At 42.5% G+C, this 26,589-nt stretch overlaps 1 protein-coding gene across 3 annotated transcripts in view; it reads right to left on the bottom strand.

The window, feature by feature from the left end:
• mid2 (midline 2) overlaps positions 1-26,589 on the bottom strand; it is a 130,057-nt gene that overhangs the window by 17,654 nt on the left and 85,814 nt on the right. For 2 of the 3 annotated variants that reach the window (XM_044039901.1, XM_044039900.1), the window contains exons 3-9: positions 23,524-23,589; positions 22,095-22,190; positions 12,783-12,890; positions 7,168-7,316; positions 5,661-5,788; positions 4,967-5,110; positions 121-282 (exon numbers count right to left, since the gene is read on the bottom strand). In XM_044039901.1, coding sequence (XP_043895836.1) covers positions 121-282; positions 4,967-5,110; positions 5,661-5,788; positions 7,168-7,316; positions 12,783-12,890; positions 22,095-22,190; positions 23,524-23,589 — 853 coding nt within the window. The remainder of the gene's footprint in view (positions 1-120; positions 283-4,966; positions 5,111-5,660; positions 5,789-7,167; positions 7,317-12,782; positions 12,891-22,094; positions 22,191-23,523; positions 23,590-26,589) is intronic. The other variant, XM_044039898.1, reaches the window with a different exon arrangement.

Here is a 26,589-nt window from a genome sequence, read left to right on the forward strand (position 1 = left end):
AGCTTTGAACAGTGAAGGCCTGTATGCTCCATTACACAACTGACACGCTCAGACTTTGAGTTGCGTTAAATATCAAAGCAAAAATTAACAAAACTTGTAAATATTCATAGAAATACTTACTGTTGGTTTTCAGGCGGGCCGGCTCACTGTTGCGGCTTCCGGCTTGGTTGATCGCCTTGACAAAGAAGATGTAACGGGTGCCACTCTGCAAGCCGTGCACGGTGTAGTGGTTCTGCTTGATGTTGGGCACGATCATCCAGCTGTCTGCCGAGTTGTACAAACCTGGCAGATCCACAGAGGAGCACACGAGCACACGGAGAATACAGCATGAGTAACCATGTTCTGTTGATACTCTCTGGGTATGCAGAGCAGTCAGTCTTGCTTGTTTAACAGAGTAAAAAAACTATTCTCCCCCAAAATGCAGCCGGAGCTGTGTCCTATTTTCTTGAAGTGAGTCATCGCACAAACGGGAGCGTCGTACGAGACCGCGCAGCTGCTGATGTTGTGACAAACTGACATACTCCATTACCTTTTCATCAAGTTTGTCAAAGGATTCTCTCCTGAGGCAATAGCATGTGTTCACTATAGCCTGGATCCTTTACCCATTAAGAACGAGACACACTCACTACATGACAAGTGCGTGTCTTTAGTAACGGCCTGAGGGAAAAGGAGTGCGATAGCCTTTCAAGTTGAAATGTATGGAAATGTGCGCAATACCAACATACCCCAGTTGGTGGGCCCTTTGATTCAAAGTGGCTTGCAGTAGAGTGTTAGTGATGGCTGAGTTAGCTCTGCAGTCACCTGCTACTAAACACAGTCTTTGCAGTCTCTCAGCTGCACTCGACTGTGAAGGATGAAAAAAGGAAAATCTAAGCTCAGGCCAGAGGAGAGGAGAGGGTTTTCTACAGGCCTGCTCCTTTGGTTTCTAGTCTTGCTTGAAATAACAGGAAATCATTTTTAACCTTACAGTTTTTAACCTTTTTACTGTATTGTTTAAAACCCTCTTCACACAGCGATTGTAACCAATTCATTCAATGCATTGTCACAAAAATGAAACGCGTCAGTCAGCTGTGGAACGGGCAGGTCTGTAAAAACACCATCCAATCATATTGACGAATGAATTAGATCGTTATGCATTAATCATAACGCCCCCCATGTGCACCAATCGTGCAACGCCACAGCTTGTGCTAGCTTGCTGAAAATGACAGTTTTCACTCATTGCTCAAAATCACTACATCCTAGCATCCATATAGCTAAACCCTGGAGTTGAACCATGCAGGTGTGGTGGAGAGTATTTAGCAATAGCTTCACAAACATGATGAGTCACACCAATATGCCAACACCAGGACACCAGACAAAAATGATGTTTTATGAGCAAACACACCAGAAAGAGCCACTGACCACCAGGTCTAAAATCTCGTTCACCCACTCCAACATACTCTCAGCACATATGAGCCCTTGCCAAACTAAACAAAGCATCTTCATTAGTTACACTACAGCCGAGGCTAATGTTTGTGGAGTTTAAAGAAGCATGATAATCCTTTTCATTGTCTCATCTTTCCTCCCCAGAGCCGAGCTGTGGGGAAATAAAAAATAAATAAAAAATCTTGAAAGGAAGAGAGCTCTCAGGGCATTGCCTTCCGTGTCCCTTCTGGCGAGGATGTGCTGTGAATTATTGAGCAAGAGGGTAACACTATGCATAAGTAATAGCTGAGAGTCTGCTTGTAAATATAAATACTTCACGGGACGCAAATAAGGCCTTTAAAAGTGAGGCAGCTTTAAGAATGAATGAGGGGCAGGGTCTCCTAAAGTTAGAGTGAAGGCTGCATTTTCACCATATCTGGCAATTTCTGCAAGGTTTCGTGGAGAAGGGGAAAAAGTAAAGGGGAGGGAGTTTAAGAGTGCTTTCTGGACACCGTTGACTTTATAAGAGAGAGGGCCGGCCGATTCATCTTCATTTTATTTGCAGTTTTCTTCATAAAAAGCAAGTTTATTGATCTACTGTGACAGCTCACCCAAGTTGGTTAAAGAAACGACGCCACCCACGTGTCGTTGTAGCTGCACCCAGACACAATGAGGGGAGGCTCTCAAGACGAGACGCGACTAAGAAATGACGGAGAAAGACTTTGAGCTGTAACCATTCCAAAGCTTCTGATCTACACAGCGCCTCTCCACTCCAAATTAGGTCAGGACACAGCAATAGGCCGTCGCTACAGCCGTCACTGAAAAGAGTCGGTTTCTGCCGCCGCTTTAGTGCGCAGCGTAACTTCAAAGTGTGGCGGAGTGAGGCACATGCGCCACTGAAGCAGAGGAAGACGGTGTCTTGTGTCCGTACATCGTGTGTGTGTGTGTGTTTATGCATGTTTTAAATGCGCGCGTCTATTCGTGTGTACATGGTTCGTGGTCGAAGCAGACAGATGAAAAGCACGGATGAGGTTTTGTCTTTGATGATGCAATACTGAGTTAATGGTGACAGCGCGTGTGCGCCAGCGCGGGCGGATGTTGCGTGTGCGTACGAGCAGCTGGGCCCTTGAATCCATCGCTCGGTGCACCTACATAACCTCGCCGAGTGTCTTCACAGAGGTTTCTGCGACGGGCAAAAACTTCAGCTGCAAAGATTGATCCTAACATATCAAACAGACGCAGGTCAGCTGTCATGAATACACATGGTGCTGAGATGAGGCAGTATACTGTAGTAACCGTGCAGGCTTCTCTGAAGCAAAAAATATATGATGTAGGTCAGTGTCAAAGTGAACAAAACATGGTAAGACCATGATTTAGCTTCTCAAGCATTAAGTTGCAACAAAATATGATGCAAAAGGCTGAAAAAGTTGTAAACAAATGGCTTAAGAACCATGACTAGTGCTCACTAGTATACAGTAAAGGGAACATTAACCCAAGGCCCTCATGATGCTAAGCTATTTTCAAATACGCTCTTTTTTGTTACTGCATCAGTAAGATTGTAAAAGAGCCAGAATATTTATTCTAATTATCAATAAGATCAAGATATTTTACTTATACTATAATAAGAGTTAAATGAGATGAGATACTTCCTGTGTATGCTAAAGATGATGCTTAAAAAAGTCAACAATATCCGCCTATACTAACACATTTAATTAACATATTATATTAGCTTTTGTTTATGTTCTTGTGGTGCTCCAAAAACAATGCGATCCGTATATTTGTTTTGAACGTACACAAGACCATAAAACCGGTCGAGTATACGCTTAAGCATAACCCCGACTTCAATCTGAGCATGTGACTCAGCAAAAAGTGGCACAATATTTACAACCATCATTACCTCTTGGCGTTGTGATATTGATTAAACCATTAGGATGTAGCCCTTAATTATTAAGGTTATATAACCATAGTGTTTATGTCAGCATTACTGTCTGACTCTAAAGCGCGACTTCCATCGAGTGAAAATTAATCTGGAAGGACAAAGCAGAAATCACCTCCTATTTCCTCTGTAGATCAGTTCATTTAAAAAACAACAACCACAGTCATTTCTCTCTTGTTCTCTCGTAGCTTTCCTTTTTTGCTCTTGATCTTGAACCTGATAAAAGGTGATACAATGTGTGGGTAAAACGTGGGTGATTATTCTGTCTTCTATCTTATTATTTACAGCTTTGCAGTTCAGAAAAAACAATGGGTCAGCAACAGAAGAGCCCTTGGCCACAGGTTACTGCGACACAATTACAGTGGGCGACGTGTTTACGCACATGTCATATTTAGCTCTTTGACACTGCCTACATTTCACTGTGGTATATTATGATGATTTCATCTGCCGGTTCTATTTCCTGCAGCTGTGCTTGGATGCTCACGCAGAGGCGGGGTTCACAAAGCACCACGACCCCCATTCCCCTCTCCCCACGGGAGGGCCAAGGCTGAGGATGAGACCAGGAGAGGAGGCAGATATAGCGCTCAAGTGGGAGCATTTAGCCACTTGGAAAAACTTTGAGAGAAATGCTATGGTTAGGAACCCAAGTGGCGTGGCGAGCTAAATGGATTCTCTCTTTGCCAGTTTCTCCTGTGAATCTCTGAGGACTCTGTGGCAGCACACGCCGCTGAGTATCCGAGTCACTCTGTCTCACAGTTGAAATGTATCCTGATGTTTCCAAATGGCTGGGGCACTTGAGTTGCATGGTTTGACGGAGAAATGTCAGGCTACACAGACGAGGAGGAGGAGGAGGAGAAGAGATGATGAAAGGAACTCAGAGGGGAGGACACAAGTGTGCAGAGACACAGGTGTGTGTGCTTGGATGAGTCTTTACATGAATCTCCTCTCCTTTTATAACGATTATTCACTCAGATTTTCACCCCCTCGCTCCCTTCGTTAACGCAGTGACAGCCTTATCAGCTGACGCTGATTAGTGGATGTTGGTCCGATTTCTGGCAAACATGAAAATGGCGTTGATGAATATTAGAGCTCTCGAGCGTGATTTATGAAGTTTCAAGAGAGTCACATCCGATGATATCAATAATGACAGTGTAGCACAGGCAAGGAGGAAAAATGACAAACTGCCCGGAGTGATTTTTGTCAACCAATAATTGGAAAAATAGACATGGCTCCTCGTGGGATTGGGATAAATGCTCCGACAACAATTACAACAGCAAAAAAAAAAGAAAAGCTAAGATCTTTTTTGGCCAAAGTGTTGTTGACTGTTTGGCACAGACACAATATTTCCCATTAAGTCCAGGAGTGAATCTTAAAAGCACACCCTCATGAGCTGGACGCTGGAATAGTAAAACCCAACGATATCCAACAGTTTGATTAGATATTGAAGACATAAAAATAGAAATACTGTGGTGCTCCAGTTTATGTTTCGTGGAGGTCAACGAGTGTGTTTCCTTGTGCTTGTGCAAGAATGTGTGTGAAGTGATTTATGAAAAAAAAAAAAGGGGCATTTATGGCGCACTGTTTACGATCTCTGTGTGTGTGTGTGTGTGTGTGTGCATGACTTACTGATGAAATTGGTCTGACCAGTGTAGATGGTGTACTGCAGCTCGTAGGAGGTGACGCTGAACTCATCCTCCGACGTCCAGTGAACAGTGATGGTGTCGTGGGAGGCGGTGCACAGCTCGTCTCTTATGGACGGCGGGCTGGGAGCTGTACGTGTATGACACAACAACATGAATCATAATCAGACCCCAAAACTGGAAACGATCACTGTGAAGGCCTTCGAACACCAGACACATCATAGTAGTGAAGTTTAAACCCCTGAACCAAACAACCTCTCCGTTTTATTTCTGGTCCTTATAAATCATTTGCTTAATCGAGTGGTCTTGGTGTAATTGGAGGAGGTGCATCGGAAATTCACCTTGGAATTATTTTATCATTACTGTGCAAAGACCTTGCACCGTTTGACTTTATATTAAAGCAATTCTTAAGCTGCTTTTAGACATGCACTGAACCCTAGAGACAATATCCTGCTGCTTTCATCATACGTAAACAACAGTCTCCGGAGAATGTCTGTACCCCAATCTCTGGACATTTCCTTGAATTTCATATCTTAAAAAACCACTTAAGTAACATTATGTATCACCTTTACAATTTTCCTCAGGGAAACGTCTTCTAAAAAGGTCATACGATGTTTATACCAGCTGGTGACTGGGAAAACATGTGTTTAGTAGTAAAACAAAGTTCACGTAACTCCTACCTGTTAGGTAATCTAGTCCTTCTAAAATCTTCTTCTCTCTGGAGAAATCCAGGGCAAAGTTGTCAAACGCCTCATTCAGGTTGACGTCAGGGATGAGTACCTGAGAGGACGCTGTCGCCATGGCAACCCTTTTAGTAGAAAGGGAAATGTCACGTGAAGGGGGTAAACAGTTGAGGGGGGTGGAGGATGCCCAAGAGGTCACCAGTGAGGGGAAATGAGGGGAGAAAATGAAGGGAAATTAAAAATGTGTGGAGCAGAATGTCAGAAGAGAGGCAACAAAGGGTGAGAGAGAAGAAACATGTCAAAGAATATCAGATTAAAGCTCCGAGCATTTCACTGTAACACAACCGTGTTCTCTGTTAACACGGATAACTGACTGACTCAGACTCTGTAACAGCTTCGTGGAAACTTTCTCCTGCTTCTGTTTTGAGCCTCAGTGTGTGGCAGGAGGAAGCCTGAACCTGAAGTCACTGCAGGGTTACAGAGCCGTGCACAGCAGATCACACACCAGGAACTAGAAGGAGAATCGATCAATAAAAGCACACAGGCATGTGTGTAAAGAATAAATAAATAAAAAAAAGTATGGGCAAGAGAAGAAATGCTACACCCGCTGCAAGAGACCGGTGGAGAAACCTGCTGGCCTGCAGGAGCTGAGGAAGGATGGAGGTATGAGTGTACAGCAGCGTGGAGGAGGAACTCCTAACTGCAGCTGATCGATGATTTTCAACAGCGACTTGACACGGATCACAGGAGCTCGAGAGGTTTGATATAATGCTGCTTTCAATACCCGCCTCTCGCTCTGAGATTGCGACGCATAGAAAGGGGAACTCATTTTTGGGGATTTGATTAAAAAATATGAATTTGCAATTGTCAAACATATGAAATCCATTTTTGTGCGAGGCCGTAAATAAGATGCGACATCTGATTATACAGAGTCGGAGAGAACAGACATTGTCACCTGTTTATGGGCTTAGATTCGTCGTAATATTATTTCTGACTTGTTAGGGCCGCGTGTATCTCGCGATACGATACATATACAGATACAGATACGGGGGGGTGATGAAATGATAAATTTGCGATATATTGGGATGCTACAAACAAGATGATATAATTTTCAATGCAATTTTCCCCACCGAAAATAGTCTATTTTAAATAACTAAAAATATCACACGTATAAATAAGATTTTCATTCTCCAGTGCGAGGAGTGGAAGGAGGGGGAGAGAGAGTTTACTGCAAAAACTGACAGTCAAAAGTCTTAAATACAAATCCACAGTCAGAAAACCACTGTAAAAAATATTTCCATATCCATAAAGCATAACACTGTGACATGTCACAATATATTCATGTATTAATATACACACCTTATGTACATAGGTATAATTAGTACATAATATAGAAAACGTACACAAATTGCAAGGATAAAGAGCACATCATTACGTTTTCTTCCTCATTGTGTGTGAGTGTGTGTGTGTGTGTGTGTGTGTGTGTGTGCTCTACATCGCCCACCTTTCTGCTACATTTCGGGCGGTCTGGAGGAAGCGGGCGTGATCATTCTCCTTCAGGCTCTGCTCAGCTTGTGTGATGAGAGCGCTGGAGCGTTCCAGACACTGGCGACAGTTTGCAATCTGCTGAGCCAACTTTCGCAATTTCATCACCTGGAACACACACACACACACACACACACACACACACACACACACACAGTTTTGTTGTGACATCACTTACATGTTTTCATTTCAGTCACCCCCATTTATGTTCTCTTTAATGGACTTCACCGCACACACAGCTCAGGAGTATGTGATACATGACGTCATGACGCGTTAAATGACCCATAAACATCATTATTTCAGTCACAAATATGCAGTGTTGTGATGTAACAATGTAAAAATACTTCCTTACTGTATACAATTCATGTATGTACTTGACTTTGTTATTTATATTTCTAGCAACGTTTACTTACATTTCCTCTAACTGCAACATGGGGTTGCAGTCCGCCATCTTTGCTAACAGTTAAGCTAACAGGACCAAGTGTCACTGGTGGCCACGTAACAAGGAAAAGAATGAAGATGTTTCTCAACTTAGGGGAAACTGAGGTTGGGAAGCACAACTTTTTAACAATACTAGCCTTACTATTCTAGTTATACAAAGCTAAATGCTAATTGGTGAAGTATTCCTTTAAGTGGTATTATAAAACGTGACTTCTACTTCTACTAAAGTCATTTTCTGGTAAGATACTTTTACTCAAGTATCCCTTTTAGGTACTTTATACAAGACTGCAACACTTAAAAGAAAATATGTCTCCGCCAAAAATACTCCATAAGAACAGTGAAATATTGCTGGCAATAGAAAGTGAAGAAAAACAAACCATAAATCCTATGCAAATGAATTGAATTGAATTGAAAACCTTGCAAGGACGAGAACTTGTAGACGTTTAAATGTTTGGACCACGGTTTCTATTTGAAAACGATTAATTGTTCTTAACCTGCTTGTGTCTGACAGCTGTCAAACACTCACATACCCAGTGTGATGTAGACACAGTCAGGGAGACAGTGAGACAGGAAGACACAGAGAATGCAGCAGAGAGGAGCACGTCCTGCTCATGTGGTCAGAGGTGAAATGAGCCCACTGGCTCCCTGACCTTATGAGCACTTTCCATAATAGAGGAGCAGAGGTGAATAACATAATTGTTAACTGATACAATGGCAGCAAGGGAAGCAAAAAAAGATACAGACAGCAACTCATAAATAAAGAGTTTATAAATTATCACTGTGTGTGTGTGTGTGTGTGTGTTCCATCAAAACACAAACATTGATAAAATTGTCCTCCACAACCGAACCACAGCCTTGTAAACATGTCACATCTATCTCCATGTCCTTGCTGTCAGTGTTTCAAATGTGCTCACACAGGCGACTGCAGAAATACAATGCCCTAAAGTCAGAGCAGTAAATAAAAGACTTTGGTCCAACAAGCATGATGTGCACATCAAGAGAAGGTTACCGAGTCAGATCGGGGTCCAGAACCTTTATACACAAACATAAACAGGACTGTATTACACTACATTACCCAGTAATTAGACCCTTTCTGTCCTGTTATATAGTTTCCAACTGAGCACACAGAAGCCACTCTATACCCGACTTAAATCTAAAGTAATGTATTCATCTTCACGACGGCTCATGTCCTGATCCTGAAATGAACTTTCACTTAATGAAAGTCACCACTGGAAATCACCCAGGCTGCTTATGAGCTCTGAGACGGACTCTCGACTGCTAAAGGTGAGGACTATGGGATAAAGCGGAGACTGAACCTCAGCAATGGTGATTAAATGAACTTTTAACTGGCAGATGGCAAAGCTGCTTCCTTGAATGAAAACAGCACCTTCAGCAACACATTTCTAACCACACAGAATAAACAGAACACCCACGATTATAAGACCCCTCACAGGATTAGGCAGTTTTACTTCCAGTGAAAATTTGCAAAAGAGGAATTTTTGGGGTTGATGACAGGTGGTTTGTCATCAAACCCTCTGAAAGGATCCCAACATTACCTAACGTGCACTTGCACTCTACTGTCAGAAAGCACTCGCTACGCTGGCAACTTAATGGAGTTTTCAATTAATGTCTTTGCTGCTAAGTCCGTCATAATCTGCTGTCCCCTGTGAGCGATTATAAATGACATTTGAGCAGGATGTTGACCGCACAGAGAGGAGAAGCGAGCCAGGTTTAATGGCTGGGTTATTATTGTGCAACGTATCCCTCAAACAACAGTTGCAGAGATGATTACCTCCCTCTCTTTAGAATAACGGATACTGTGCGTCTGCATCATCTGAAGCTGAAACTGCACAATTTACTACTCGAAGCTTTACAAACAAAAGTGCCACGGTGTTATAAAATGAGGCTGGAAAACTCTTCTCTCTGGCTAAATTCTTCTTCTTTTTTAAGTTAGTGGACAGAAAACGTAAAGTGGACTTCACAAGTTACGAAACAGGTGCAATTATCGTGCATTATTTGTCAGAAAGGGATCGGATACTTTTGACGCAGTGAGAGCAATTTTGCAGGCAGTTCAATCTGCTTTTTTTTTGCAAATTATAGACAAAATAAACTCATAACTCTCTGGATGTCTTTACTGCAGGAATAAACCAGGGAGAAAGTCTGTCAGATCGCCAGAACGTACAGCTGCCACAGACGAGAGCGAGGGAGGAAACAACTCTCTACAAATGAGTCAGCGGGCTAATGGCTTCACTCAATGAGAAAGTGACCCGTCTACAGACATCTGGCTGAAGAGGAAGCTTTGTGAGTATAGCCAAAAAATGTCATTGTGTCAAATGGCTGAGGGAGGATTTTTAAAAAAAACAAAAAAACAACAACAACAACAACAACAACTTTGAACCCATTTACAATAGGCCTTGTTTCGCCAGGGCTATCACAAAAAATAAAGGATGACTTGAAGAGGCTACTTCATCAGCGAGCCACATTCATTTGTCGTTCCTTTCTACCTCTTCATCTAAAAATGGCAACGTGCACCACGGATATGCTACCAAAATGAGGCTGTAGCAGAAATCAATTTAAGATATAAGATATCCCGACTGACCTGGTAAGTTTGCAGGTTTCTATATGCATTCTCGCGAATCAATTTCATGACCTTAAAGCTCCAGCGCCGAGCCGCTGTCGCTCCCCGTGGATTCCTGAGTACACGCTCTCTAACCACGCAGTGAGAGGGTTTCTACTTTACTTTGGTAAGTTATCTGTTGTATAATGCTGCGTTACTGACTGACGATATTGGATGCTGGATGTGAAAAGCAGCCTCCAAAAATAATGCTGCCTTCACGTGCTCTCGGAATTATGGTAAACCACGTTGTGATTTCCAGTAGGAGTACAAATAACCTTTGTCACGACTGGACACGACTACATTTATTTATTATAAATGATTATTATTGTTCCTTTATTGTTGATTGTGTAAAAAACACCTGTGTGTCGGCGTGTTTTTCATTTCACTCAGGCAGCATAAGCCCTCACCTTCCTCCCTCAGTGGCTTTTCAGTGCCGCGCCACACTAGTTCCTCCGAGATACAGTCGTATGTCACAAACGGGTCCTTGCTTGTCAATTAAACGTGTGCCTCGATTGTATAAGTTATTTTAACAAACACCTCATGCTGCTGTATTTCAATTTCTAACAGCCATAACCTTGTAAAATGAAGGGGAACCAAAAAAAACAAAAAAACAAACAACCCACAAAATGGATTATGGGAGAAACCACTTTTTAGACATCGGCTGAAAAGGGAGAGGAGAGGAAAATAGGACACAAGACAGGCAGATGATACAATCACACAAACATAAAGCCATGGGGCTAGTGTGTGTGTTGCTTGAGCAGGGAGAGATTAGACATGACTGCCGAGTCTCCTACGAGAGAAACTAAGCTTGTTAAAAGGAGGTAAGACGGAGAATGGGAGCACCTTGCGCAGGTCTGTTCACCGTCTGCTCGTGTCAACATAATCCAGTTTTATTGTTGCACTGTCACTTCTCAGCACTTTCACATCAGACACCGTCCTCAATCACAACCCCCAGCACCATTAGTAGTTTGTTTAAAAGCTCCAAATGACCTCTCCTCTCCAAACTCTGTCCTCCATCTCCTGCATTCTCACTCCACTAACCTCTCCTCAACAGCCTTTTTACAGACACACACTCTCAGGAGAACAAGCCTTGCTTTTTTTGTGTGCAATCATTACAGACACACTGTGAGATACTCCCTCTGTGTTGCTCACATGCATACCCTGCCACACACCTACTTGTGTCCTTGTGTTCAGTGTTTGGAAATCTTTCATCTCTCCACAAAGCTCTTTTGCTGCCTCAGAGCTTCCTCCACAATCGCTTGAAACTTCACCTCGGGGAGGCTGAGATTTGGAGTTGCCTCTGCTCAAAAGTGTAGGCACTCGCGAGGGACAGACTGTGCACGCACGCACAAGTGGACTCTATCCATCTCTATCTCAGATTCTCTTCACCCAAAGACAACGTGAGACACCTGGACGAACATAATGTGTCCACGGCAGTCCAGCTCACATTCAGCTCACATTCACTCCCTTGTACAAAATCACTGCTTTTCCGACCGGTGGACTTGACCGCTGTGAGCCCGAGCTGCGTTTCCTAAATATGTGTTTGGCAGCGTGGCTGCATGCAGTTTGAACTCATGTATTATTAATGAAACAATGAAATGTGAATGCGATAAAAAAAAAAAGCCCACATCTCTGTTATAAACCTGAAACTGCATTAATCAATATGGTTTATTACGGACAATAAATTAGATAAATGTGCGTTGTCAAATTGGCTTGTAAAAGCCACAGACAGTTATCCTTCAACTCTGTGTCTTTATGGAGCCATTTAGCCACTCGTCGTTGTTTTGGTCTATGGGTACACACACATATATATGTATATATGTATATATATGTATATATGTATATATATATATATATATATATATATATACATATATATAATATATAAGCTGTGGCTGTTTTGTATGGAGGAGGACTTGGGGCTAATGTGAAAAAAAGGGAAACATCTGAGATTAAAGTCAGAATTCTAAACTTTTTTGACTTTAATCTCAGAAGTCAGGCTGATTTTTCTTTTACATTCTGAGAAAAATAAAGTCAGATTTCTGACTTTAATATCAGCATTCTTCCGTAGTTTGGAAACCCCGGTATATCTTGAACCTGGTCCATGCCTATGCATATGAAGAGGTAACGATGATCCAAATATATCATAACAACACATCAGTGATCTTAACATTTATTTAAATCTTCAGTGAACATTAGTTAATAATCTGTCAGTCCAGTGTTAACGTCTGTGCCAAGAGTATGGGACAGAGAGACAGATGGACATCCAAATAAATGTCCATCAATGCCTCTGGCCGCCGCTCATCACCAGTGCGAAGGCATAAAAACTGAAAACCCAATTTATTGTTATTGCTCAGCTCCAAACGGCAGGCTGCTAAAGAAAGTTGATAACTGTGTCCAAGCCCGGTGAGGAATGTCAAGTGACGAGCGCTGATTTGTTCATCAGAAAGTACGCCACTTCACAGCGCTCAGCTCTGAAATCTCAAGCTCGACCAGAAAGTGGGCGAACACTTTACCTTTGACTCTTTGATCTTCACAGCGATGACCTGCTTTCTCTGGCGAATGATCTCCACGAGCTCATCACACTCCTCCACCAGCTTAGCTTCATGCATGGCTGTGTTCACCTGCAGAGAGAGAGAGAGAGAGGGAAGCAGATGCACATGTGAACGGTTAGTCTTGCTTTCATACAACATTTTTCACGTCATGGGCCGTTACACTGGAACTACTTATCCTTGTGCATAAATGTAACGCCTGAATGATCATAATATGAGACGATGAAAACAGGTGTCAGGCTCCAAAAGAGAGACACACTCAGATGTGCTTCCAATGTGCCAATTTATGAGATTCTGTGATTATTTTAGGACCAAAGTTGCCAAGGCAACTTCATCATCGGTCCGTTGTCTCAACATAACGCGAAATGAGCAGCCAGCTCCACATTCGCGCGCGTCGGTGGATGTTACTAAACATTAGAGAGGTTTGCATAATTGCCAGTTTGAACCGTGAATATCGGGTCTGCCAACTACATAATACAATTATAATTGAACCTAAAAAAGCTATTGGAATTTAATTGAAAGTTTTGAAAAAAACCTTCAATAGGAAGTAATGTTTTTTAAGAAGGACATTTGAAATATTACTTTGAGGACACTGATTACCGTTTCATTGTCACATTTAATGGAAAAGCCACAGTTCACAGGCACAGTTCGTCTGCTTGAATTCCATTTTAATAAACAAGTCAATAGCTTTGAAAAGGACGATTTTTCTGTAATCTTGTGGAGAAAAACCCTTGCTGATTTTAGTTTGACTGCTTTCACGCTGCAAGTTCTAAAATGAGGTTTGCACGAGATAAATAAACGACATACATGTAATCCACATTTTATCATCTACTTAATATTAAGAGAATGTATTGGGCTATTTAGATAGCCTTATCATTTGTTGACTTTCTGTACTTTTTATAAATATAAATATCAAATTCCAATATCACCATATGCATTTTCATTCTTTACATTTATCAATATAATATACGTATAGTAGAGAGGGACTTGAATGATTCCTCTCACATACATTTTCTCTGGGCTGGGACGTTCCTGTCACGCCGCAGTCTATTATCGTACTTACTCCAAGTTCCACTCATCACTCCGCAAAGCTCATTACAACTCGCCAATCCACTTAAGCCCCATTATTCACGCACACACGCACGCCATCCAACACACACTTCACTCGGCGTAGCGCCGTCTAATGACTGCAGGTTAGTAATTAAGCAGGATAAACGCAGATGTCCGGGATCAATGTGAATTACAACTGCGCTCTCCTCCTCGTTCAAGCTCACACACACTCTCACACACACAAATGACCTAATTCTTCTTTTTTCCACGAGCTCCTGATGTTATTATCGACTACCCTGCCACACAAACTCCGTCGCCTACTGCGCCGCTCTCGATTCATCAGACTCCTCCGCAGGTGCACTGGAATCACGGTGCCAGCTCCACGTTAGGTTGTCGGCCTATCGTCGGCGGAGCATGTGAGGAACAACCACGGCGACACTTTCTACTTTCAGGGATTTCCACCACCCCGGGAAAGAGTCATCTAAGCGGATGATGGGAGAAACGGTTTGTGTGGATCCTATGTCCACATTTCTGAAGAAGAAGACAAATCCTGGTCACATACAGTATCTATTCTTACTGTGTTTTCATGTGGCCACAGGTGACAGTCACCATGCACCACCCACCCACGCACCCACTTACTCACTACTGTTGTCAGTGATTCATCACTGTTATCATCTCTAACTACGTTAACTCCAGATAAGTGGACTGAAGAGTGCGAGTGAGTTCTCATGATGTTACCATGCTCTGTTCAGTGTTAATAACGCAAAAACTATGTTATACATTTAATATTCAGACTAAACATAGTAGAGATGTCAACGTGTTCATACAAAACTATGGCAAATATGTTTTAAAAAGCCCAATATAACGTCCAAATGAATTATTCCAAAGCAAGATACCTGAATGCTAGAATAAATGGAAGTTTTGTGAGATTTACTTCCACTGAAGCGTGGCTGCAATTATTTAATCAATCGTCAAGTGTTTTCATAATTGATTTGATCGGTTTGGGTGTTCTTTCTCATAATTAACACAAGCGCTCTGACTATATTCTTTGCTCCATGTAACAAAGAAATCATTAAAATGTGATTCGTGTTGGTTTGTGGATAAAACAAGACATGTGAGAACATTATCATTTTGAGGTTTGGGAAACATCGATCAATGTTTTATTGACTTCATGGACCAAACAAGTGCTCAATTATGAAATGAATTGTTAATTGCAGACCTACACTGAAGCTCTTTGATTATGTGTTACATGGTGATGAACACAGAAAGAATCATTGACATTAGACACATCCTGACTGATATGGCGCTATTCTCTTCTGCCATATTTCCCAAGGGGTTAGACACAGCCATCAGTGACAAACTGTGGACGACTGCATTAACAAATTTAGACAACAAAGACAGACAATAATACAAAAAAAGAATATTGTACAATCTGGCTCCCAACATGGCCGTCATTCCCAAAAGGTTGCGGGTCAGAGCAGCTGTTAACCTCTTGTTCACACAAAATCACCACATCTTATTTAATTTGTGCGCTCATTCCATTCCATCAGCCTCTCCTTGTCTCCTTCTTCCCGTTATTTGTTCCTCCATTCTTTATATTCTCAGTCTGACAGGCCCCCTCGCTGTCTGTTTTTCACTACTTCAATTTCTTTAACTGGCCCTCCCCCTCCATCACCAGCGTGCCCCAGATTATGTCCTCAGAAGATGCGAAAGGGTGCTAGATTTATCTCTGATATTGTCCAGAGTTCCTGCAAATTTATGACCCCCGCACGGCACATGGCTCTAAAACAGAGAAGAATGGCTTTATGGACGCAGTGAAGTAGAAGACAATGCGAGTGCGAGGCATTCATCAAGGGTTTTATGTCAAAAAGTGGTAATAATTGGAAATGACTTTAAATCTAAACTATAACACTGGCCCTATATCCTGATATTGTGTTTCTTTGAGCCTTAAAATGCTTAGTGCACAGTTATTTCTTTATTTTTTTGTTCACTTTCTGTCACCTTTTACACATAATTACTGTGAATATATTTGTAGATAATGACACTAGTGATAATAGATTTGAGTTGGGATTTATGTGTTTATAGATACACTTGTACAGGCCTGTTATAGCAGTAAATACAATATCACACAGATAATACTGGGTTAAAATAACCCAATTTGGGTAGTTTTTCCACAAGACTGCTGGGTACACATCGGACGAACCACACAGTGAGTTAATATAAGCCAGCAAGATGAGTTGAATATTTAACCCATTCTCCCACAGAACAGCCACACTTCATTACACACACCTCTGACTGACTGCCTCGCACCACCCACAGGGAGCAGGGACTATGTGCTGTCACCGCATCCATGCAGAATAATCCGTGTCTGCATCTTAAAAATGTATGTTTTCCTCACCCCTACAGAGCATCTGCCCATCTGCCAACATCTTAGCAAATATAACATAATTGGTGTGTGTGTGTGTGAGAGTGGATGGTTGTTTGACTCTATGTGGGTGGCCCCCTGTGAAGGACTGGTGACCTGTCCAGGGCGTGACCCCGCCTATCGCCCAATGTCAGATGAGATTGGCGCAGCGCCCTCCGCGACACTCATGTGGAGGATAAAGCGGTACAAGATGGATGGATGGATGGAAGGATAATATAAAAGATACAAATGAAAAGACCAACTGTTTTAAGAACAACTGACTATACGCACAGAGCATCATTTACAACTTCCACTAAAATATAAGTCAGTTCCTTGACTTCAGGTCCGTTGTTGCTAAGGGGAAACACCTGACTTTGTAAGCTAACGCTAATGATTAAGGTTGTTTTCACACCTAATAATCCACTAGACTTTAGCACCTTTTGAATAACGCATTCCCCTCCTCGCCTGAGGGGGCGCTGCATCAAGAATGAGTGAAGGAGAAGACAACACAACAATGAACAAGAAAAATCGCTCATCTTTCGGTTAATTCAGGACGCTGCAAAAATGGGCTCAGCCTTTTCTCCCAGCTATCGTTCTACACGAGTGTATGTTTTGGCTGTGTTTACCCACGATGCCCTGCATTTGTTTCACATGAAGCAAACCGAGATCTACGTTTTTTTGGCGGGCCAGAGTTCGCTTCTTTGGTGCGCATTCACACCTCTCCAAACGAACGAGACTTTCCGGGCAAACAAACTAGGGTTCGATTAAGGAGGGCTGGTGTGAATGCACCATAAAACTTCCCATATAATTTGAAAATGTTTACATTATCTTTAATAACAGGGGTAACAGCAGGACACCGCTGCATCTGTACACGACATTGTAAACAGCCTCCACTAAATTCTAGAATTTGTCATTAATACTCAGGGTAACTTCTGCAGACACCGACTGTAGAACATTTCTCCATTGTAGACAGACAGCTTAACAGATATAGTCGGGCTGGCTCATTGAAAACCAGAAAGTGACTGTGCATCTACTGTAATAAAAGACGGAATATTTTATTTCACTGTGTGCTGTCATTCATCTCACGGCAGTGACAGCTCTGTATACAGCTGAAAGTGGAACTGCAAAGGCTTTAAGAAATAAGGCAAAGACAAACAACACATCAATGTACCAGTAAGTCTTACTGATGCTCCAACAGAAGGATAAAGACAGACGAGATGAGACCTGATACATAGGATTACACGGCACTGAAGCCAATTCCGTGCCTATTCTGCACACAGTGGGATCGACAATAGTGTACATAAGCCCAGACTGGCTAATGACTCACAGCTCAGTGTTTAATCAGAAGACATTCTGTCTGAGCATTAAAACTACCTCTGTTTGCCGTGAATGGTTTTATTTTACTCAGTTCTCTCTCTCTCTCTCTCACACATAAACACAAACTTCTTAAAAAGCTTAGAGCAAATTCCCTTCATCACGACACCGTCTGTTTCAGGAGGGTCACCTGATCTACCACTTGAGTGAGCAGCTATATGGGAATGAGATACACGGAGCTCAAGGGATTTGATTAATGTAAAGTTGCAAGATACATTCAGAGAAAATAGATGTTAACCATGCATCCAAAAAGCTCAATACACTAACAACGGTTTGAGTCTCCAGGGCAAAAAGAAGTTTTTAAGGAGATATGTAAAATGAAAATGAAACGGGCACTCTGCAGGAATTAATTGGAAATCTGCTGCAAACTTTGACAATGAGAAATAAAAAAAACAAACTTTAACTGCTCCAAAACTTTATATTTCTGTTTCACTCATTTGCCAGATGCTTTTATATAAACCGTGTTACAACAGAGGGATAACGCTGAAGCCTCGGTACAGAAAGAGATCTTGAAGTGAGCAAGTAAGCACTCAGTGCTGAACCTGTTCAATAAAACAGAGTGTGGGGAGATCAGGTGCAACCCAAGTGCACAGTAAGTGTTAGGGTGTTAGAGGTGTTCTAAGCACATTTAGGTTTTGAAGACATAATTGAAGATAGAGAGCGATGCCGCTGCTCAGATAACACTTGGCAATCGCGGTCCAGAAGGCTATGATTTCTTCTGGACTGTGATTGGCTTGAGTGCAAGGTCTTAACAGGTTAAATATAAGAGTTTTTTCCAGACCATAATGGATTATATTTAAAGGACTACTTCACTGATTTGCATTTAGCTTTGTATTACTAGAGGTAGTATTTTTGAAAAATTGTGCTTCCCAACCTCAGTTTCCCCTTGAGTCGAGAAATGTCTTCATTCTTTTCTTTGCTACGTGCCCACCGGTGACACTTGGTCCTGTTAGCTTAACAGTTAGCAAAGATGGCGGACACTGTTTACATTCTGGGAAAGAGGTCCCGTCCCCTTACGAGTGGGTATAAAAAGTGTGGAATTAGCGTTGCAGTTTCAAGGCTCAGACCAAGTGTCACTGGTGGGCACGTAACAAAAAAAAGAATGAACCAACCTCTGCACTTTTTAGACCCACTCATAGGGGGACGGGACCTCATTCCCAGAATGTAAACAGTGTCCGCCATCTTTGCTAACAGTTAAGCTAACAGAACCAAGCACACTTTTTCAAAAATACTACTCCTATTCTAGTAATACAAAGCTAAATGCAAATCAGTGAAGTATCCCTTTAACTCTAGTACGACTTTTTTTTTTTAAGTGATTTTTCTATTGTAGCTGCTCAACATGGCACCATTTTACCAAGTGAATACAAGATGAGCCTCATTTCCACCAAGCAAGTGCAGTGTATTCAGCTCACCATGGTGTGGCATCAACTACACAAACAGCATAATGTTTTTACCAGCACAACAAAGTGCAGCTCACAAACATATTCCACAAAAACGGAGAACACACACAGTAAGTAACGGGCAATGAAGGACATCCGGCATTTCGTGGGCTTTCAATTCTTGATATGTGGCTGTTTTCCCACGAGAAGAAAGACAAGCTTCATTTGACAGAAGGCTGCAGACTGTAAGATTTACCCTACCCTCTGATGTTAGTGATGATTCTCTGGCAACCAATCAACAAACTACAGTGTGTCTGACTCTGTAGGAATCAGACAACTGCACCACTTGGTACACAAACGGATGGGTGCTAAAAACTGGGCCGTACGGATCATTTATTTTCGCAACCTTCTCAACGTTTGATGATGGAAACACAAATAATTGCTTAACGCACTGAAATGAACCAAACTTTACTGCTTGGTGTTTATGGGGGCTATAGTTTAGTCTAGTGGTTTCTCTCCAGGACCTCAGTTACAATAATTCCTTCACTTTCAATAGTTACTGGGGTTAGAAAGGAGATACACTGTGATGTTCCTTGGAAAAACGCAATATGTGAGAACGAGAATAAGCCCATATGATTGGGTTCAGACACAGAAACCACTCTGTAAGCAAGCATTTATCCACTGAATTTGATTTTTGGTGGTGACCATGACCAGCCAGTGAGTTTAGATGGTGCAGCGGAGTGACTGATTGAAAACCAAGCCAGTCCTCACATTTTCTACCATTGACTGCAGACACTGATGTGCAGGGAATGTGACATCAATTATTGGAATGGAACTCTTTAACACATACTGTATTTACCATTGAAACATACACGGTTAAGTAAGTTGGCAGTTCATCTTCCAGAATTAAATATGCCACTGTATCCGTGTCTATTGTGGTATTTGTTGAAAGGCTCACCAAACAGCCTCACAAGTTTCAGTAACTGGCACTGAATGGATGCACGACTGTGTGCTATTGCTAAACTGAAGTCATTGCCAATGCTCAGGAATGTTCCATGGTTTAAAACATGTCGGTTCATAATTCTGAATGTCATCAGGCACAGCAACCAATTTAACCACCTTACACCAAATATTGTGACATGGAGAGAGCGAGCGAGAGAGAAACAAGAAAGGGACATCCTACACGTAGTCAAATCAAAACATCTTTTCTGAGAGTGAAGGAAAACAAAACCTCAGAAGAGAACCTGCGGAGAACAGGGGCTCCATCGCTGCAATGTGTGCCGACACACTGGAAGCAGATTCACACACGCTTTTTTGATCCCATCTTTGCCAACAATACAGTACGACGCAAACAAGGCGAATCGGAATCCAGGTCATGCTCACAGCCTGTCACAGATTTCCTACTTTGCACACAACCCCTCTTTTTAAAAATTCCCTTTCTGTGTTGTGGTGCATTATTACTGAGTGTTTTCTTCACCACTGGGCCAGTGTATGTTTTGGTCAAAAAAGATTGTTGGTAGTTACACTAACAGTCATGTCCTCCTTTTCTCTCCCCCGCCCCCCCCTCGTATTGCCTCGCTCTTTCTCCCTCCCATATCTTACCCTTTTATTTTCCCTTCCCTTTGATGCTCGCCCACTAACTCTATTTCACTAACATTTCAGAATTCTCCATCTTTGGCACAGCTTCCCTCGAGCTATCCATAAAAAAGAGCCTTTGCACATTAATGTGAACTCACCTTAAATCAGTACACGCCGTAGTTTCTCCTGTCAATACTTAAACTAGCCGTGTGACATTTAAACCACACAGGCGAATAGCCGTGACTGAGCAATGACATAGTTTAATTTAAACACGCACGCCCTCACGTGCTACAGTATTGCTCCTTCTGATGAATAAGTCATGACTCACTGCTACTGTTGTCGTTGGGCTACGCAAACAAAGACGAGAGGAGGTTTTTTTCCGTTTTGTGTGTAAGTGATGCATCACACAGTGATCGCTTGATATCAGCTGGGTGAGTGGCTGCATGAATTGTGTTTCATGGGCGTAGCAGTCAAAATGAGTTGTGCCTAATAACAGATGAACTGCACAGAGTGATGGCGGCACTACAGCGCATTTGTCCTCGGTGGCCATTAAGTCATCGACTCTGACAGAGCAATGATGGTGTTTTTAATAGTGAGTTGAAGGAGGAAGTGTGTTGCTTGTGCTCGCAACGCACTTCCTCCTTCAGCGGCCGAGCATTAGCACTCTGAGGCTAGCTTCACACCGTGCTGCCATTAAATCACAGCAGGAGCCCCAAAGGTCAACAGTGACAAGACTGGCTGAGGTGTAATTTTCTGCAGACAGGTACGGGTTCATGCCGGGATACCACAGTGCAAACATTTCTCCAACGTTGTCACAAAATTGAAGCGAGTGAGCTGTGAAGAATTATGAGCCAGCGACAAGTCAAATAAAGCCCCCACGTGGAAGATATATGACGTTTGACAGATAATCTTATCGGTTAAGACTCCGGAGCATAAATTTCTTGCACGGGTGATGCTCATGAGAATTAATCTGTGGAGAGGTGTAACAGCAATTTCGCCCTTACAATAATGCTCAACACAGTTAGATGCACGAGGCGACGACAACGTTGTATTAAAAGGAGCTGTTCCAATAGTGACCTTAGAGAGGCACGGAATCTGAATCTGAAGTAACGCACACTGAAAATAAGCTGGGTAGCAGTGTATACGCTCTCTTCCGCAAGTGCAGTTTATTTTTTTCCGTTCAAATAAACCCACTGTACAGAACTGAAAATTCACTCTATAAAGCCGTACTGGCTTTATTGTTAGGATCACCCCAATGAAATGGAAAAAAAAAAGGCAGAGTGGAGATAGAGTTCTAGTTAGTTGTAGTTTCCACTGGACTTCCTCAGTCAGACGTGTTAGCCCAATATGTCCTATTATAGTCACTTTGGTTAAATGATACAATGGATGGATGGATGGATGGATAGATGGATGGATGGAGAGATATGTTTACACTCAGCTACAGTGCTTCACCCACCCATCCTGTACAACAACATAAGATACGTCACTTACCTCAACTTGCTGGCATATCTGGATAAGTTTTGCCATTTGGTTTTCGAGTTCACTGTTCCTCTTCACCAGGTTGGTCAGGTTGTTCTCCAGAGTTTGCTGTTTGGAGGGAAGGGAGGAAGGTACAGAGAGAAAGAGAAGGAGAATGGGGATACAAGACGTACATTAGTGCAGGACAGTTGAGAGGTATGGATGCATCATCACCATACTCGTCAAAACCCTGATTGTGAAATGATTTGAATTGATAAATGTGCTCAGGTGACATCTGCATGAACAATCAGGCGTTCGTCAAATGAATATAAAAGATGTGCTGGTTTAAGTTCATACAAGTGAAAACCGGTATATCATGTCGTAGTTACAATTATAAGAAATATATTAAAATCTGAACATAATTCTGACCTGAATCAAAATATGAGGGTGTATCACTATTATCAAATGATATTAAACGATTCATGAAGATCTTTTCATCCTCAGACATGAAACAATTTTGTTATTACTGTGATCAAATACTGTTGCACTACTCCATCTTTACAAATAAACGACTGACTGTTTTAGGAAGCTAACAGGCTGCACTATTCTGGGTAAAAAAACTAATGCAGGGTTGGGGAGCTTCAACAAATGATTCTTACAATATACTTAATTGCTTTTCACCCACTACAGCTGCTTGTATATTAGTTTTATTTGATAATATGTTGGTATAAAGGGTCCTTTACAATGTATCTACACCTAATATTGCCATACTTTACTTGAAAGCCACAAAGCGACATATGATTAAATAAAACCAATCGACCTCCGTGTACAACTGTAACGATCTAACACTCAATTACCATGCCTGTGGTGTTTGTCAAAATGCAAAATAAAAGACGCACAACATAATCTCACCCAAATCATATACAGCCGTACGAACGATGGAAATGTAAACAAGCAGACAGCAGAAATAGAACGGACGTTCAAAGGAAGCAAAGCAACGATGGCGGCGATGAGGATGATGATGATGATGGTGAGGGGCATCACGACAACAATAACCACAGCTGCGACGACAACATCAAAACAAAACTGCAGACAAGCGGTGGGTGTTTGAAGTGGCTCCACTCATGCAAGTGAAAGGGAGGTGTTCTGGACAAGCACCTGGCCACAGCACTGACTTCTGTCTGTCCTGTCTGTCAGCCACGCTTTCCTCCGTCTCCTCTGCCCGTCCCTCAGCCTGATTTACTCTGTCTGCCTGTTGTCTGTTTGACTTTGCACCCATTTAATTATTTCTCTCCGCTGATGTCCCTCCCTGCTGCATTCTGCAGACTCCTGCATGTCCTTGCAGGAGTCTACATATGTGCCTGTCTGTCTGTCTGTCTGTCTGTGACCCAGCAGCAGGGACAGGGGAGGAGTTGTGAGTAAGGGGGGGGGGATAGTTGGTAAAAGCAGCCAGGGAACTCACCGCAGCACTTGTCTTTGAAGCCTCCATTACTGCATCTGACACTCTGCCCGGGCTCACCTGATAAGCCTACAAACACACACACACACACACCCACATCAGTGCTCACATACACACACACACACACACACACAGCCTGATCACACAGTGTCTGCCACCTAAAATCTAAAGGGGAGAACTCCTCACTGATTAAGTTGCCACAAACACTCATGGTCTCGCACAGTTCCTTGAATGCAGATGAGACAGCGTGGCCCACTGGCCTGTTAATGTCTGTCTCTGAAACTGGTGTTCCTGGAGTCATGTGTGTGTGTGTGTGTGTGTGTGTGTGGGACGGAGTTTGAAGTGGAACATCAGTGAAAGGGGACAGATGGGTCATTAATTAGCAAGCTGGAGACGACGATGATTAATACATCAGAACACAGCTGTCTCCCATGGGACAGCGGTGAAACAAACTCCTCTGTCCTCTTACATACATGCATGTGTGTGTGTTTGTGCCAGTGTGTTCCTCAGCTGGTGCATCTGCAAAGCCTTTACATATTATATCTGTGCACGGGCACATCTTCTGCTAATGCTTGCATTGGTATATAAGGTCTATAAGACACAAGCCTTTGTATGGCCTTCTCTGGCGAGCACAAACATCATACAGCGTGTCGATTGGGTTCGGTCGGACTTGGATTAGCACCCCGGTGGTTTCGGCCCAGCAGGCGGGAAGAGTGGCAGAGAAGGAGGAGGAGGAGGAGGAGGCAGATTAACAGTCAACAAACAAACTCATTAAAACTCACACAACAAACATCGAAGATGGCTCGAGCCACGGAGGGTGACGGGAGGCAGAGGAAAAACACAGATTAAGAAAGAGTGTTAGGGTTCAGAGAAGGTGAAAGACGGTGCGAGGCACAGTGTTGTCTGGATGTGTGAAGGTGGTATAAGACATTAATAAAGGTCATTCATTTTGAAAGCAATAACTATCATAACATGGGGACAAGCGATGCATATTCTAATCCTGTGTAAATGTATTCAATAAGACATTTTTACTGACTATATTTTATATTGGATATTGTTGTGCATATAGTACATCTATTACATAAATATCGAATACATATATATCCCATATTTTGCCATCATTTTGCTTACATACATCTTATCTCATCTTATTTTATATATATTTTATAAAACGTCCAATTAGCAGGAAACTGGGGGTATTAAAGCATTACTCATGCATTTATTCATTCATCTTCTGGCGCTTTATCCTCCACATGAGGGACACAGGGGTGCTGGTGTCAATCCCAGCTGACAGGTGAATGGCGGGCTACGCCTTGGACAGGTTGCCACAGAGAGACAAACAACCGTCCACTCTCACACTCCAATTTGCCTACTCCCCAAATCTGCATGTGTTTGGACAGCGGGAGGAAATGGTAGAACGTCGAGAAAACCCACAAACCTGTAGTGCTAAACTACTTTTTGGAATTTATCCACAAGTCCCCCTGTGTGTTTACTGGTCCAGAAAGAATCCAAGGAAGGAGATAGAACTGAATGAATGGGAGCAGAAAGAAAAAAAAAGGAGATGGGAGGAGAAGAAGAAGAAGAAGAAGAAGAAGAAGAGGCAGCAGCAGCAGTGGAGGACTTGCTGTAAGGCAGGGAAGCGGAAATAAAAGCAAGACAGAAATGAGTGATGAATTACATGTCAGTTGCTTGAGGCATGTGCTGGGCCTAGCTGGGGTAGAGGTTATTAGCATAAGGTAATATCATCCATTCACTGATTTAGCTTTGGACTGCAGATGTCAGGAGAGGGAACAGACAGAGTGGGACAGAGATGGAGGGGGTTGATGGGATGGAAATAGGCACGAGTCCCGTGCTGAGAAGGGCCAGTGTGGCAGAGCAGCTCCAGTCTGGGCAGCCTTCTAATTCAGTCACCTGTCTTTTCTGTGGCTTTCTTTTCCCTTGTTATCTGTCTTTCTGTCATTCCCCCACCTTTTTTTTCCTCCCTCTGCACAATGTCTTCTCTCGCAATAACCTGACTTTCTGTCTCCCCTCCTGCCCCCTTGTTGTCCGACTTCAGTCCTTATTCTGTTCATCTAGGCACAGTCACAACTGCAGCTGCTGACAGCCCGTCATCTTGACTGAGATCATCACCTCCTCCTATGACGTCATTGTGTTGCAGGATTCCCGGTTTCAGTCCTTTACGTGCAATCCAGTTAGTTTGAGAAACAAAAGAGGACACACTTTTTTTTATTTCACATTTAGGCAAAAAAATAGGCCTCTTTCCTACAGGAGACATATAAAATGGAGTTTATAGAACATGCATCCAACTCACAGTTTAATCTCTGCTATTGCTTCTCTACCACAGCAGCGACCGTAGTAGAATTTACTGCTTATCCATGAACTGTGTAGAACTTCACCCCAAATTAAATATGTTGTAATCTGCGTCTACTGAGCTGTTTTCTGAGCATTATATGAAAAAAGGCGGTTTCAAATTATATTACAGTAATCTCATTACAGTATACTGTGTTACTGCCCAACCTAAGGCAGGGGCTGCTGTCGTCGCAACTGTGCAGCGGAACAACAATGAAAGGCCTTTTTTTGCCTGAGGTTAAAAGTTGAAGAATGTAACAAAAGGAGGTGTGAGAGGATAAGAGAAGAGGATACAAATCCCAAGACTATCCTTGAATGTGAAGCAGTGTTAGGCTAAAAGAAGGTTAGCCCACTCCACATCACTTGCCTTCATCCCATCTTGGGATGTTACAACAATGTAATGATAAAAAAAAAAAGCAACAGCTGCCACAAGAAAAATGGAAGGAAATCTCCTCAGGCTAAGTACCCAACTTGAAAACTTTTTCTTTTTGCACAAGTGAAACAAAGAGTCTAAAATGAAAGCGAGGGAAAAAAGAGGAAGAGATTAAACTTGAGGAAAAGCAATAGAATAGAGGAAAGCTCGGTTTACAGCTGTTGTGAACGCAAGGCTTTTCAGAGTGTGGACGTGTCAGTAACACAAGCCTTCTGGGAAACTGGTTCTTTGTTTGAGGATAATGTTCCATAGGGCAGAACTCTTGAGACCAATGGTCTAACTGTGGT

Source organism: Solea senegalensis, linkage group LG12, assembly GCF_019176455.1.
Source record: "Solea senegalensis isolate Sse05_10M linkage group LG12, IFAPA_SoseM_1, whole genome shotgun sequence".
In the NCBI taxonomy this organism is placed as follows: Eukaryota; Metazoa; Chordata; class Actinopteri; order Pleuronectiformes; family Soleidae; genus Solea; species Solea senegalensis.